Genomic DNA, 14,053 nt, shown 5'->3' on the forward strand with positions numbered 1-14,053 from the left:
TGTGTGTGTGTGTGTGTGTTTTAATCTTATAGGAGGGGGAGGTGAAGAAAGAAGGGGAGGAAGAGGAGAAAGAACAGGAAAAGTTGGGTAAACTGGAGTTTTCCTTGGACTACAACTTCACAGATGCTCAGGTAAGTCCTCCATGGAAATGTCAAAATTCCTGCCCTTTTTCTTTTTGACCACTTAAACCACTGCAGACCAGTTCTGTCCAGATATATTAAAGTTCTGTATTTTAAAGTATTTCTATTTCATCTACCGGAACCAAATTCCTTGTATGTGTCTGCACATATACTTGGCCAATAAACACGATTCTGATTCTGATTCTGATTCATTTACAGTTTAGTTTAGATTTTTATTCCAGATAACTAAAACATTTTTCTCAACTAGTTTTAGTCTTTACTTATAGATAACTCTAATAACATTGATTCTGACACTTGATCTCTTTCCTCTAAAGCTCATCGTGGGTATCCTTCAGGCTCAGGACCTTGCCGCTATGGACATGGGGGGGACTTCAGATCCCTATGTCAAAGTTTTTTTGCTGCCAGATAAAAAGAAGAAGTACGAGACCAAGGTTCAGCGCAAAAACCTGTGCCCTGTTTTCAACGAAACTTTCATCTTCAAGGTACTACTTGTTCTTGTCGACTTGATGCTGTCAGGGTTTTGTCTTTGTCACAGCTCGAGTTGGTGCTTCGGGCTGTTGCTTTTCACGCTTCGCTGGGCACAAGTCTCCACTTCCTCTTCAGACTTTTCTTCCCCTTAATCAAACTCAACCTGTCCCTTCCCCCCAAAATACCAATGCAGTATGTTTTGAAATGTCTGTTATCATTTCCCCCCTCTTTTTAGATTCCATACGCAGAGCTGGGTGGAAAGACTTTGGTCTTGCAGGTTTTTGACTTTGATCGATTCTCCAAGCATGACATGATCGGTGAAATAAAGATTCCAATGAACAGTGTTGATTTGGGTCAGCCAATGCAACAATGGAGGGACTTGGAGAGTGGTGAGAAGGAGGAGGTACTGTATCTTTGTTTAAACATGTTTCAGCTCTTCAACCCTTCAATGCTAAACATCTGGATAATAACCCTTTTTCAATATTCTCTTCACAAAATTTTATCCCTGCAGGAAAAACTGGGTGATATCTGCATCTCATTGCGCTATGTACCCACTGCCGGGAAACTGACAGTGAACATCATGGAGGCAAAGAACCTTAAGAAAATGGATGTTGGAGGTTTATCAGGTAATCAGGCCTCATGATTTTATCAGTCAAATAAATGAAAAAATAAATCCCCAAGTATCATAAGGAATTGAAATAGACATGCATGATGCAACTCACCTTCACTTCCTCTTTCAAAAGACCCATATGTGAAGATTGTTCTGCAACAAAATGGGAAACGGATTAAAAAGAAGAAGACAACAGTAAAGAAAAACACACTCAATCCTTATTTTAATGAGAGTTTCAGCTTTGAAGTCCCCTTTGAGCAAATACAGGTACCTTTTATTACCGGTAATCAGTTTTGAAACACCAAGCACTGTGTGGACAAGCTTGTCATTTGTATTTCTTTTGCCTTTCAGAAAGTGCAGGTTGTCATCACAGTATTCGACTACGATAAACTTGGAAGCAACGACCCTATTGGAAAGACCTTTATGGGTTACGGAGCTACAGGAGTCGGACTGCGCCACTGGTCAGACATGCTTGCTAATCCCAGACGTCCAGTAGCCCAGTGGCACACTCTTCTGCCTGAAGAAGAAGTAGATGCGGCACTCAAAGCAAAACCTCGTTAGAGTCACACCTGAGTAGTGACTGCTGCCAATATGCTACTTGTTGTTAAACCCGAAGTTTTCTTAATTTCTATTTTCTCCTTTCCATTTTATTTCCTTTGAGACACATATTGCGTGTGTGTGTGTCTGTAGGTGTGTATATATGCACCTGTCAAGCAATGTTTGATATTTGGCTGTTATTAAAACCTTGTTTCCCCATATTTACCTCATACCATAAACCAAAGTGATTGTCTTTATAAGCCTAGAAACCACATATCTGTAAATGTGCATCTCTTGTGTAGGCCCATGCAAGGTTATGTTAAAAATTGATGAAAGAGAGTTTATTCACATAATAAACAACTTTGTTGTTTTTTAATGTATTTTGGGCCTTTTTGCTCACTTTCTAGTGTTGTGGTGCAATAAACAAATAAACCTACAATGGAATGTTTCACATTAATGCTCAGTTTCTTTTAATAAATTGAATAAACTTTAACAATGAAGGCACTCATAGAAGAGCGTACTGTGTAATTCACTCTTTTCACCAGTAGATGGTGTCTACGTAGCCAAAAGTGTTGCCTAGCAACAGAACCCAAACTTACTTTCAGCTTCACACTTTTTACAGCTGTCGTCAAAGAGTCGGTCGGGTGAGGTTTAACAAACAGTTTTTGATATTATCTAAGGTTTTTTAATTACAGAATTAAAGTCAGAGACACACTTATGCGTTTGAGCAATAGCTGTATTTTCAGGGCACCATTTAAAAGTTCTGTAGCAGTTGGCTAGCATTAGTTGAACTAAGCTATTTTATATTTTTACGGCTTTGTGTTAAGATATGGTCCCTTGCCTACCGCCGTTTGTTTTGTCTTGACGTAAACCAACGGGGTACACGCCTTCGTTTGCCTTTCTTTGCAGTATGAGTGCTGGACGGCCATCTGAGGGTGCGGGTTGCATCACTTGGTGGGGCTTCAGTCCTGCACGCGACCTGCTCCATATCGGTAAGAGTCTTGGCTGCACGAGGATCCTGTGAGTGGGCCCGCGCACGTGCGTCAGAGCAGATAAAGGATTGTATGAGTTGCTTTGATGTTTTACAAGAGTATTCATTTATTATGCTGCGTTGAGTGCATTTAAAAATAGACAGCCACGTTTTAGTTTCACACACATAAATACACAATACACGTGTGATATCTCAAAATTAGGTACAGTCTGTCAGGTTTTTTTTTTTTTTAGGTTTTTTTAATAGAAAAAATAATGGTGTACTCATAAATATAGATTTATTAGTGTGCAATTCTAAATTTATTTTAAATTCCAACAAATAAAGAATTAAAGCATTAAAAATACATAGTGTAAGATGTCATGTTGCCTCTTGAATACAGTGATCCCGATGGACTGTTCTGCCTGATCTTACGTATGTGGCCAGAGAATTGCCACATATGTCTTATATCAGAGACAGAAAAGAAGTTAATTCTCAGGAGTTCATGTGCTGAGGAGGCAAGTTTTAATTCATGTTTGCACCTTCATACTCAAGATATGAAGAATTCTTTTATTATCTGAGAAGGGATCCACTTCAACAATTAAGTGAAAGCACAAAAAGAGACAACACAATCAGCATCTGAATAAAAGTTCATCCTCTTCCTCCTCTCAAGCCCCATCTCCTGAACTGAAGTCAGGAAGACACGCATAAACATGCTTATTTATTCCTGATATTGCCGCAGTTACTGATCGTCAGCAGATTAAACATGCGACCCTCCTGTCTCTGGACAGCTGATGATGAACCAGCTAAACAAAAACACCAGCTGGTTATAAACTAGCCAAATGTACTTCTGAGGCTAATGGTAGGCCTCAGAAGTACATTTCCTCCCAATAAAGTGTTTGATTACATTCTCACATTGCATGAGAGTCCAACAATTCTGGATCCGCTTAAAAGAAAGTTTCACTAATGCCAGCTAACAGCAGCTAACAGAGGCAAAAATAGCACTGATGATCAATCATTTGTCATATTATAATTGGTCACACTGATATAAATAGTGTTTATCACAGTTGGATCTTGGAGTTGATGGCAATATTTGAGTGAAGATGAGGCTGAAATGATTTAAAGACTGTAAAACAACTAAATGCATTTTTCACTGAGTTTTTTGGTGCAGCTGTAGACAGTTTGTCTTCTGAACATTTTGCGGAAATTTGTTCAAAGATTGAAATTTGACATTTGAAAGGTATGGTGTCTGATCCTTCCACTCAAAATCACACAAATCAACCTTGGTAAGTCGACCCAGAACTGGATACACGCAATGGATCAGCAAACTGTGTCATCCGTCAGTCGTGTTTTATCATCTGATACTGTATCCTACACTGTGTCTCTGTCAACTCTGTCATTATCACAGGTCCATCAGTAAACATCTGACCTGTTTCTCCAGATTTCCATATTCAGTTTCTATCACCTACAGTTTGTCCCTGTCAGGTTAAATGTACTGAGGTTCCTTATCCAGCAACAGAAGCATAATATGTGTTTTCTCTCTCTCTCTCTCTCTTTCTCTTACTAGGCCCTGAGAGACGTGAAGGGGAAATGAATGTTTTACTGGTGGGCAGTGGAGATCCACGACATATTTTAAAGACCATTGCCGGTTTGCAAGACAAACAAAGTGTCCATGTGAGCCTAAGTCTTTTAAAACTGCAAATGGCTAACAATACTTTGAGCTTCAAATAACTTCTTTTTGCCACACTGCAGATATGGGTCATAGAAAACAACATGGAGGTGGTTGCCAGACAGCTGCTGCTCCTCTACCTGGCACTGATTCCCCAGGACAGCATGGGGATTAATGGTACATGGGAGTTGGATAAATTATTCATTTTATTAAAGCAAGATATGTTGTTGTCCATAAACCAGTGGGGTTTTTTAATCCTTATTTTAAATCTTTAGAGAAGACCGAAGTTTTCCTAGAGGTGTTTGGAAACGCAGAAATCCGCAGTCAGGCAGAGGAAGTACTGCAATGTGTAGCATCACAACTTTCTCTGTCCGTTACTGAAACGATGGCAACGCATGCCTGTCTGAACACAACTCTCCTTAAGGTACAAACATCGCTGAAGGAGCGTATTTTTACCTAAACAGCCAGACATTGCAGCTTGCTCAGTATAACCTGTAGTGCACTGCACATAATCATTGAAATTTGTAAGTGTAAGTGCTTTACACATTCAGAAAAAGCTTCAAAATTTTATTCACTGAGTATGGACACTTTTTACAGTTTAAGGAGCGAGACGAACTGGACATGATATTTAAGTCATGGATCCAAACTCGGTCTTCATCACCAGAGCGTCCTGCTCCTATCATGTCCAAAGCTTGGGATTATCGAGTCAGGCAACACCTTGGGACACGCTATGACTCCAAGAAGGGCTGCTTTGAGTGGGATCTTACAATGAAGCTTCATGAGAAAGGGGTATCTGAGTACTTTCTGCACATTCCTCTGGTGTGGCCAGAGATTTTGCAAATAAAAAGTTGGTTAAAGAAATTCAAATATATGTTTGTGTCCTGGTTGTCTGCAGTGTGGCGTCATCAACAGACAGCAATACATGCGATGGAGGGAACAGGGACTGGCATTCGAAATGAGGGAAGGCGTCTATCAAATAACTAATCCTAGTTTGCTGTCTTCAAGAGTCTTTAGTCAGGTAATTACATATTGGTTTTTTCTACATCGCTCTTCTACAGTGCCGTGAATTTTTCCCTTCAATGATTTTTTTTTGTCACGTGTTTCACATTTGGGATCATTAAAGAAATCTTAATATTCGACCAAGATACACTGTGTGGATAGAATATGCAGTTTTTAAATTATGATTTCATTTATTAGGAGGAAAAAAAACTATCCAAACATGCCTGGCCCTGCTTGAAAAAGTCATTGTCCTCGTATTGTTTTAATTCATCCACTGGAGGATTTTAAGTATGAACAGACTTGTTTAAAGCTTGTCAAAGTAACTCAGTCTGATTTTAGTCCAGACAAACCTTCCAAAAAGTTCAGCTTTTGACTCATCATCAAGATGTTTTTTGGCAAACATGAGAGAAGCCTGTTCTTTTTGGTCAGCAGTGGTTTTCATCTCGGGGCTCCTGTGGATGCCATTTCTGCTTAGTCTCTTTCTTATTGTTGAATCATGAACTCTGACCTTAACTGAGGCAAGTGAGCCCTGCAGTTCTTTAGATGCTGTTCAGGGTTTTTTGTGCCCTCTGGATGAGTCATCTATGTGCTCTTGGAGTAATTTTAGTAGGCTGGCAAGGTTCACCCTGTTTCATGTTTTCTTCATTTGTGGATAATAAGGACTCTAGCTGTGGTTCACTGGAGTCCCAAAGCCTAATAAAATTCTTTGTAACCATTTGTAGATGATAGATATAGAAGCCTGCTCTATCTATCACCTAAACAGAACAGACAGGTTGTGTTTAAATGATTTCATGATCCAGCAGGTCTGGCATTAATCAGGCCTGAGTGTGAAGGAGAAGAAATTGAACTCAGCCATAAAGAATGTGGTTATCACAGTTCATTCATGATTCAACAAAAGGGGCAATGCCTTTTTCACACAGGGCCAGATAGGTAAGCATAACGTTTTTTCCCCTAATAAATAAGACCATCATTGAAAACCTGCATTTTGTATTTACTCGGGTTATCTTTGTATTATATTTAAAATGAGTTTGCTGAACTGAAACATGTAAGTGTGACAAATGTGTGAAAAACCATATCAAGAAATCAGGAAGGGGCCAGCTACTTTTTCACTTCACTGTAAACAGTAAGTTGACGAAGGAAGCTAATTTTGGTCATGTGTCTGTACAGAAAGGAGACAAAGTAGCCATCAGGGGATACTGGGGAGACATTGTTTCTAGTCCTTATCTGTCCTTTGGCATTGAAACTGATGACAAGAGTCTGCTGAAGACACAGAATGGGCAACCCATTAAGGTAAAACATACAAAGTTTTCTGTCTTTTTCTGTCTTCATTGCTGGAATCAGTGTGCGCACATCTCTAAACACATTACTGTCTGTCTGTTGTCATCCATCCTGTTCTCACATCCACAGACCGCCCAGGATATCTCTTTCGCAAATCTGCAAGGATTGTTCCAGTCCCTGTCCAGCAGACGGGGCTGCCCTACTACTTCTCAAACATACACCGATGCAGAGGACGACACATCCATACGGACTGTCAGTATTAAAGGTGAAATGCTAAAAGGCCTTCAGCTTTAGCTTTGATTAAAACCAGAGTGTAAAACCACTGTGACAAAAAGACCCTTAAAGTGATGTGAAAGGTTGGTTTCTATTTTTATATGTTCTTTCATTTTGTTCTTTTGGACAACTTTAAGAGAAGTTTAAAGGGGAATGAGGTGCTCCAGCTATTTACTGTATTACTTCCTGTCTTCATGCAATATGTTTTGATGTTTCATTTCCAGAAAATAGCAACTAAAACCAGCACTGCGTTTTCTCTAATCCCATTCAGACTTGATGTATCCAAATGGGATCTCTGTCACCTTCCTGCCTTTGGACTCATTTCACAAACTGCCTGAGAAACAGAAATATTCCCAATTCTTCAACACCATTTACTTCTCCGCCAGGTGGATTTTTCTTTAAATGAATACGAAATATATTAAGTCATCTTGAAAAAATATTCCTTTAGCATCCAGTCACCTGGACTGCACACTACTGATATAACTGCTGACCATGTTTCGTTCTCTGTGCTTTTGCTTCCTTCTCTGCCTCTGCTGTAAAGCTTTGTGCACCAGTTGGGCCCGATGATGAGACAGATTGCAGCACCAGACGCTGTGCTTGTCGTGGAGTTGGCCAAGTGAGGGTTTTTTTAGTAACACAGGGCTCGTTACCATGGCCACCAGGACTACAGTGACTGCCGTGTATCGGCATTTGCATATGGGATATTTTGAGTTTGCCACATATTCCTTATAATTCAATTGTGACACTGTTCTTGAAAGTTAATAGCGACAGCGATTGCCATATTTGGATTCACAGTGCATTCCTGTGTCATTATTTGTGTCTCAGGTACATTTTGGATCTGAATAAAGAGCAAGAAGCTGGCTTTGCAAAGAAAGTAGAGGACATCGCTTTAGAGGCTGGATTTGAACCTTGGCATGAGGGGACCAGTAATGACGTCCACGCCGTCTTCGTACAACACATAAAGTAGAGATGTTCGTATCGCAGCATAGCTGTTTACCAAGATGCGAGAGACACTTAGCATAATAAAGCCATACAACAGAGACATTTCACATCTTGTTTATCAGCAGTTTGCAAACCAACTAGGAGGAGCTGTCAGATGCTTCAGATAATAATTCATATTTGTTTGGTAGCAACTATGAATTAATAATATTTCACATCTTGTTTAAATGAAACCATTACAGCAGTTCAAATATATTTATATGTGTATTTTAATAGCCACAAATGTAAGTATAAGTTGATGTATTCAAATAAACCCTACAGGAAGCCATTATTTGAACACTGCAAAGGTGCTGGAAGTTTGTCCTGGAACTATTGAACCATCCTCTTGTTTGTTTATGCTTCCTGTGTGTGTCTGTGTGTGTATGAGGTCACTTCCAACGTCCTCCAACTTTTCCCTTGCCATGTCCCTTTTTGCTGCATTAAGAAAAAAGAAGATTAAAAGGAGATCGTAAACAGTAGTTCACAGGAGATCAGCGAAATGTAAGAGAGTAAAGTAGTGCTAGTTCCTCTTTCTGCTCTGTCGCTTTATTTAAATATATTAAATAAAGTGTGTGTGTGTGTATCCTGTTCAGAAAGTAGCAAGATCTTAGATTATTGTGTTTCCTGTGCGTGTGTGGTTGTTGCCAGTGACCTGTGAAATCTTTGCATAGTCAAAGATGTGCAAAGAGTTGATCTACCTACAACCCTGCACTTAGCTCCCTTGTTTTGTGGGTAGATTGAGACAAGCCGTCTGACTCACAATTTCTGAGCGTGTTGGATCCTGTTCAGGAGGACATTGATCTGAAAAAGAAAAAGTACATAAAAATATAATGTCTCCGATTTCTAATATAAAAATCTTAAATATTCCCAAGTAAAGGGCTAACCTCATATTTCTGTCTCTTCATCTTCTCAGTCAGATCAAACTTTTCTGACTCCAGCTGGTGGATCCATTCCCACATCTCCTTGGCTCGCTCTCTAAAACACAAAAGGCATTACAGCTTGTGTCTAAGGCTTAAACAATTGTTTGCCTCAGGCTTATCCAGCTGATATATCTATAGCATGTAGCTAAATAAAAATGTAATCCAGTGAAGGCTTTAACTGACCTCAGGCCATCCTCTTTCAGGCTCTCAATTGCCAGTGGCTTGCGTCTTTCTGCCAGTGTCTTCTTTTTGATTTCCCTTGCAGTTTGTCTTTTACCCCGTTTCTGCTCTGCCTGTAAGAAACGACCGCTCTTGCCCAGTCACATCAGCCTAGAAATGCACCTCACATATCTGCAGAATATAGCGGTACGCCTGCCCACAAATGAATCACTTGAATCCCTCTGACCTTTGCTAGGAACCCTCCAAAGTGAGCACCCATGTTGGAGAGAACTTTCTTCTTCTTGGCCTCATCATCTGCTCTCTTCTTTGCCTCTTCATCCTCTTTCCTCTGCCGCTCCTCCTGAGTTGCATCGTCACTTAAATTATTCTTTTCTTTGTTGGATTATTGATATTTTCATGGAATAAGCAACATATGTGTTAACATAATTCATTACCGCTATCCGTGTCTGTCTATCCCGCTCTTTTTCAGCCCTTACACGCTGCTGCTCAGCTCTTTCTGCCCTCCGGCTTTCCTACGTTGAAAAAAAAACAACTCTGCTGCTTTACTCTCTATTAGCCTGAATGGTGACTGCACCCTGACAAATCCCTTTTTCATACAAACAAGTGAGGGGAAAATAGACAAACATGCAAAACAAGAAAATAGTATGGGGAAGGGCATTACAATTCTTGCTTTGAGTCCAATCAATTCCTCTTCTTCTTTCTTCCTCTGCTCAAAGTGGACCTCAATCAGTGTCTGTAGTTCCAGAAGATCTTTTTCCATCCTTTTCCTATGGATATCCTAGCATGGGAGAAACTTACTGGGATTACTTATGTTTGGTTTTCGTGTAATGTATTTCTTTTCTTAAACAATGATATTAAGGCACTTACATCAAAGTCAACCCTCTCTCCCTCTGGGATTTTTGGTGCACCGAGTTGCGTAAGTGGCCTGTAAAACCACATGAAGGCGTACTGATTTGTTATGCTTTGTTTATTACTAATCAAATCATTTTGAAAGCTCACAGCATAATATTCTTGTATTTTCTTACTTGTATTTGGGCCGTTCTTCTTCAGTATGGCAGCCAGAAAAGTAATGAAACAGTAAATCAGTTATTATCATCATTATTATTATTGTTGTTATTGTTATTAGAATAATCAAAAATACATCTTGAAACAGAAAAGCTCAAGTTAAACCAAGTTTATATCAGACAGGAAGCTGTTTATCTTATTCAACCATCTCACACTCAACGTCGCAAAGACAAAGGAGTTGATAGTGGACTTCCGGAGGTGCAGAGAAGTACACACCCCATCACCATCAACGGCGCTGCTGTGGAGAGAGTGAGCAGCTTCCGGTTCCTTGGTGTACATCTGGCTGAGGATCTTACGTGGTCAGTACACACAAACAAAACATCACTGGATGCATCACCACCTGGTATGGCAACAGCACCGCCTACAACTGCAAAGCTCTCCAGCGAGTAGTGCGGTGCTCTGAACGGATAATTGGAGGTGAGCTTCCCTCCCTCCAAGACATCTACAGGAAGCGTGCCTGAGGAAAGCGGGGAGGATCATCAAGGACTCCAGTCACCCCAGCCATAAACTGTTCAGACTACTTCCATCAGGAAGGAGGTTCTGCAGCATCCGGTCCCGTACCAGCAGACTGAGAGACAGCTTCTTCCACCAGGCCATCAGACTGCTGAACACGTCATAGACACCTCAGCTTCACTACTGGAACTTCAACATTATGCACTCCATACTGTACAGTAATGCCACTGTTTTGCACATGTCTCAACTCTGTATATTTTTATATATTTTATTTATTGTTTACTCTATTTAATTTGTAAAATATGTGTAACACACACACACACACACACACACACACACACACACACACACACACACACACACACACACACACGTAGAAAAATATTTAGTATACACATCCAGAAATGCATATACTATTATATATTGTACATATATTTATTAGTTTCAGATGTAGCCATTCTTGTATTTTGCTTGTTTACGTTATTGTATTTTGCACAACTCTGTTGCTTGTGAAGCTCGCACACAAGAATTTCACTCACATGTACTGTACCAATGTACCTGCACATGTGATGTGACAATAAAAGTGATTTGATTTGATTTGATTTGTTGGAACCTCCCTGCAATTCGTTTTCATTTACTGTTTGAATCAAGCTGTTTACCTTCTTTAAAGCTCACTTTCTTCATATTGGCAGCCACTAACAAGCAAAACAGCATGCAGGTGAGTCTCTTATGCTCACCTCCAGAGATTAAAATGTTAAAGATTCCCACATAGTACACAGCCAAGAGTGGAAATAAATGAAACAGAGGAGTCAAGGAGGCCATCTATGTCCAGCTTGAACAGCCGTCATTAAGTAGAGGTGGTGGCCTATGACACCATTTGTCAGCTACTTGGAACACAGTCTTGAGATCCTTTCCCATGCGATTCAACCCCAACTCACACCTCGACCCATGTGACCTTTATAACTCGTATGGTGAGGGTGGAAAAAAAAATTCACAAATGTTACAGATGTTTCTAACGACTCACATGATGAAAGAGTGGTTTAACTCAGCACTCTCTAAACCACCTCCAAGGTGACAGCCCCACCTTTGCCAGCTTTGCCTCTCCAAAGCATGAAATGGACATGCATGCAAAAGTTGTGGTACTGCATGCAAAGGTTGCAGAACCAGAAAGGGGAGATAATATATTTAACCCTGTGAGACCCAACCCATCAAAAAATAGCCAGAAATTTCAGATTTTTTGGAACTGAGATGTTCTTATAACAAAATCCACAATTTTTTTTTTGTATCATGTTTATGATATATTTATTATATATTTTTTGTATCGCATTTGATAAATTGGGCGTGTTTGGCAACTTTTTGTTAACAACAATGTTAATTTTAGAGAAAAAAAAAGAGTTTTGTCCATAACATTTTGAAATTATGGCAAGTATTGATCATGTTGATGACATAGAGGTCTCAGAAATTCATGTAGCAAATATGATACAAATGGCATTACAGGGTTAAAACCAAGAAGTGGCTAGTGAGCAAGGAATGTATGAAGTACGCTAGGTCCTTAATCACCAGAAAAAATTAAGCTAGGCGGCTAATGTGTATTTACATGTAAATCTGTTAGTAATGTCTGTTTAAATGCTTTCCGATCATTTTCATGTTTGCTTTAAATAAAATATCTCCCTCTGCTGGTGCTGCAGCTTACAGGCTACCTCAACATGCGTGTCCAAATGGACCAGCGCATCTATTACACGTTTTGCCGTGATACTGGGTTGTGTACTAAGGTAGTGATTATGGACTACCCACAGAAATACAGAATCAACACGTAAACATTAAGTCAATTACAGGATTTAAACCATATTCACAATTGTGTGGGTCTATGGGGTGTCTCTACTACTGGATTGCTAAAACAGCTGGTAGTTGATGTGTTATCTCCAAGGTATGCTAAATATAATCAACCCACACTGAGCCTTCAGTCTCACCTCCCTCTCCCTGCTCCTCATCTTCTTCTGGAGAAAGAAAGAGTCACAGTCTGATTGAGTTGAGATATGAATTGCAGCTTATATATTTATTAAATGAAAGAATTGCTGCCCTTACCCTCGTGATGCCCTCTAAATCAAAAGGAATTGAAAGAATGCATTAGACGTGCCATAAAACACAAGTTAATGAATTAGAACTTTCTGGACTGGATCGACTCACCCGTGTTCATCTAAGTAAGACATGATGACACTGGAAAGACACATAGAAATCAGTGCTATTATGTATAGTTATAATGCACCACACGTCTTTTTCCAAACCTTTGAAATTAAAAAAGCAACATTCAGTGTAAGATTTTACTTTAGGGGATAAGATTAAGTGAAAGGCCATTTGGAGCTAATGATCTAGGAATAGAAGAGGCCAGAGGGACACTGGATTGGAGCAGCATCCAATTATCCAGGATCAGAGTGAGGTAACAGCTGTCCAGTCCATCTTGTTTAATTTGATTTACAAGAGAGAATGTGGGATAGAAGGAGATTAAGCTGGTCGGCTAGCTGCTATTAACACCAGCCAAGTCCTCTATTATCATTTGATCTACGTGCAGTCTCAGTAAATTAAAAGGATCTTTAAATACGTGCGTAGCCTCACAGATATTTTAACCATTACTTCATAGGCTTATGCACATGTGTCACTGTGAGATGTTGCATGAGTACAAAACCATGTTTGACTGATCAAATAGACAAAAACCAACAAAGGCAAATTTGTGATATTGAAGTCTCATTCCTATGCAAATGTATGATACTACCTGTTTACAGGCACTGATAAAAGTGTCTACAATACCTCACAGGTCAATTTTAGCAAGGATTTTAAGATATGACTGTGTCGGTCTAAATAAACAGGTATGGACAAAAGGACTGAAGGATTTCAGGAGGATTTTATTGCATTAATTGACCAGCAGAGTTACCGAGAATAACTGGAGCATGTTTATTCTGAGAAATGTTACACCTTTATCATCACCCACTAACACACTGGTGGGTCCAGTATTTAAATACATTACAGAATTGTTTTGATCAAGAATAAACCACTGAGTTTTTTCACTTCATGAAAATCCCAAACACCAAATGCTGCACACTGGGTGTTTATATTTCACTCAAAATAACCGGAAAAGACACTGAATATAACAAATAAGTCATTTCCAAATCCAAACTCACTAATCTGAGCAAAGTTTTTAGTGTCTTATCATCAAAGTCGTTCCATTTATTGCAAATGCTTGATTTTTTATAGCCGTTAATTTAGCAATACTAAGTTGGGCATGTGCTCAGTGGAAACTGTAGCTCGAGCTGATTATCTTATTTGGATGTGGATGGTGCTATAATTTAAATGTCAGTTTAGATATCATAGGAAAAGGTCAAAGTACATACCTGAACAGCAGACAACAACACTGATGTTGAAACGAAGAGCAGTAACAAGTGCAGGGGAAACACAGCTTTATATGGGGTCCTCTGGGCGACGAGGAGGAGTGTGTGTGTGTGTGTGTGTGTGTGTGTGTGT

At 39.6% G+C, this 14,053-nt stretch overlaps 3 protein-coding genes across 4 annotated transcripts in view; 2 read left to right on the forward strand and 1 right to left on the reverse strand.

Annotated features, from left to right (window-relative positions):
• syt5b (synaptotagmin Vb) overlaps nucleotides 1-2,206 on the forward strand; it is a 6,982-nt gene extending 4,776 nt beyond the window's left edge. Inside the window, exons 4-9 of the mRNA XM_005935474.3 lie at nucleotides 33-131; nucleotides 455-622; nucleotides 844-1,011; nucleotides 1,120-1,234; nucleotides 1,352-1,485; nucleotides 1,570-2,206. Of these exons, the coding sequence (XP_005935536.1) occupies nucleotides 33-131; nucleotides 455-622; nucleotides 844-1,011; nucleotides 1,120-1,234; nucleotides 1,352-1,485; nucleotides 1,570-1,779 (894 nt within the window). The 3' untranslated portion in view covers nucleotides 1,780-2,206. The remainder of the gene's footprint in view (nucleotides 1-32; nucleotides 132-454; nucleotides 623-843; nucleotides 1,012-1,119; nucleotides 1,235-1,351; nucleotides 1,486-1,569) is intronic.
• An 80-nt stretch (nucleotides 2,207-2,286) lies between these two features.
• LOC102297331 (dynein axonemal assembly factor 3) lies at nucleotides 2,287-8,212 on the forward strand. Its single transcript, XM_005935475.3, has 12 exons — nucleotides 2,287-2,399; nucleotides 2,665-2,747; nucleotides 4,290-4,396; nucleotides 4,475-4,568; nucleotides 4,667-4,815; nucleotides 4,989-5,180; nucleotides 5,287-5,409; nucleotides 6,558-6,680; nucleotides 6,798-6,933; nucleotides 7,213-7,327; nucleotides 7,483-7,557; nucleotides 7,767-8,212. Exons 2-12 carry the CDS (start codon nucleotides 2,666-2,668, stop codon nucleotides 7,906-7,908), a joined length of 1,338 nt encoding a protein of 445 aa, XP_005935537.1. The 5' UTR covers nucleotides 2,287-2,399; nucleotide 2,665; the 3' UTR covers nucleotides 7,909-8,212.
• On the reverse strand, nucleotides 7,982-13,968 carry LOC102297628 (troponin T, slow skeletal muscle). Of its 2 annotated transcripts, none has more exons than XM_042226007.1 (13): nucleotides 13,924-13,968; nucleotides 12,725-12,754; nucleotides 12,623-12,636; nucleotides 12,508-12,534; nucleotides 10,045-10,060; nucleotides 9,887-9,944; nucleotides 9,681-9,797; nucleotides 9,454-9,531; nucleotides 9,246-9,359; nucleotides 9,023-9,132; nucleotides 8,804-8,894; nucleotides 8,680-8,720; nucleotides 7,982-8,354 (listed from the first exon to the last, which is right to left on the reverse strand). In XM_042226007.1, exons 2-13 carry the CDS (start codon nucleotides 12,745-12,747, stop codon nucleotides 8,309-8,311), a joined length of 735 nt encoding a protein of 244 aa, XP_042081941.1. In that variant the 5' UTR covers nucleotides 12,748-12,754; nucleotides 13,924-13,968; the 3' UTR covers nucleotides 7,982-8,308. The 2 variants fall into 2 exon arrangements, with proteins under 2 accessions (XP_042081941.1, XP_005935538.1); XM_005935476.3 differs by having other exon boundaries at nucleotides 10,045-10,063.
• Nucleotides 13,969-14,053: the final 85 nt, after the last annotated feature.

The sequence above is a fragment of the Haplochromis burtoni genome, unplaced genomic scaffold (assembly GCF_018398535.1).
Source record: "Haplochromis burtoni strain Fernald_Lab_line unplaced genomic scaffold, NCSU_Asbu1 Contig_192, whole genome shotgun sequence".
Taxonomy (NCBI): Eukaryota; Metazoa; Chordata; class Actinopteri; order Cichliformes; family Cichlidae; genus Haplochromis; species Haplochromis burtoni.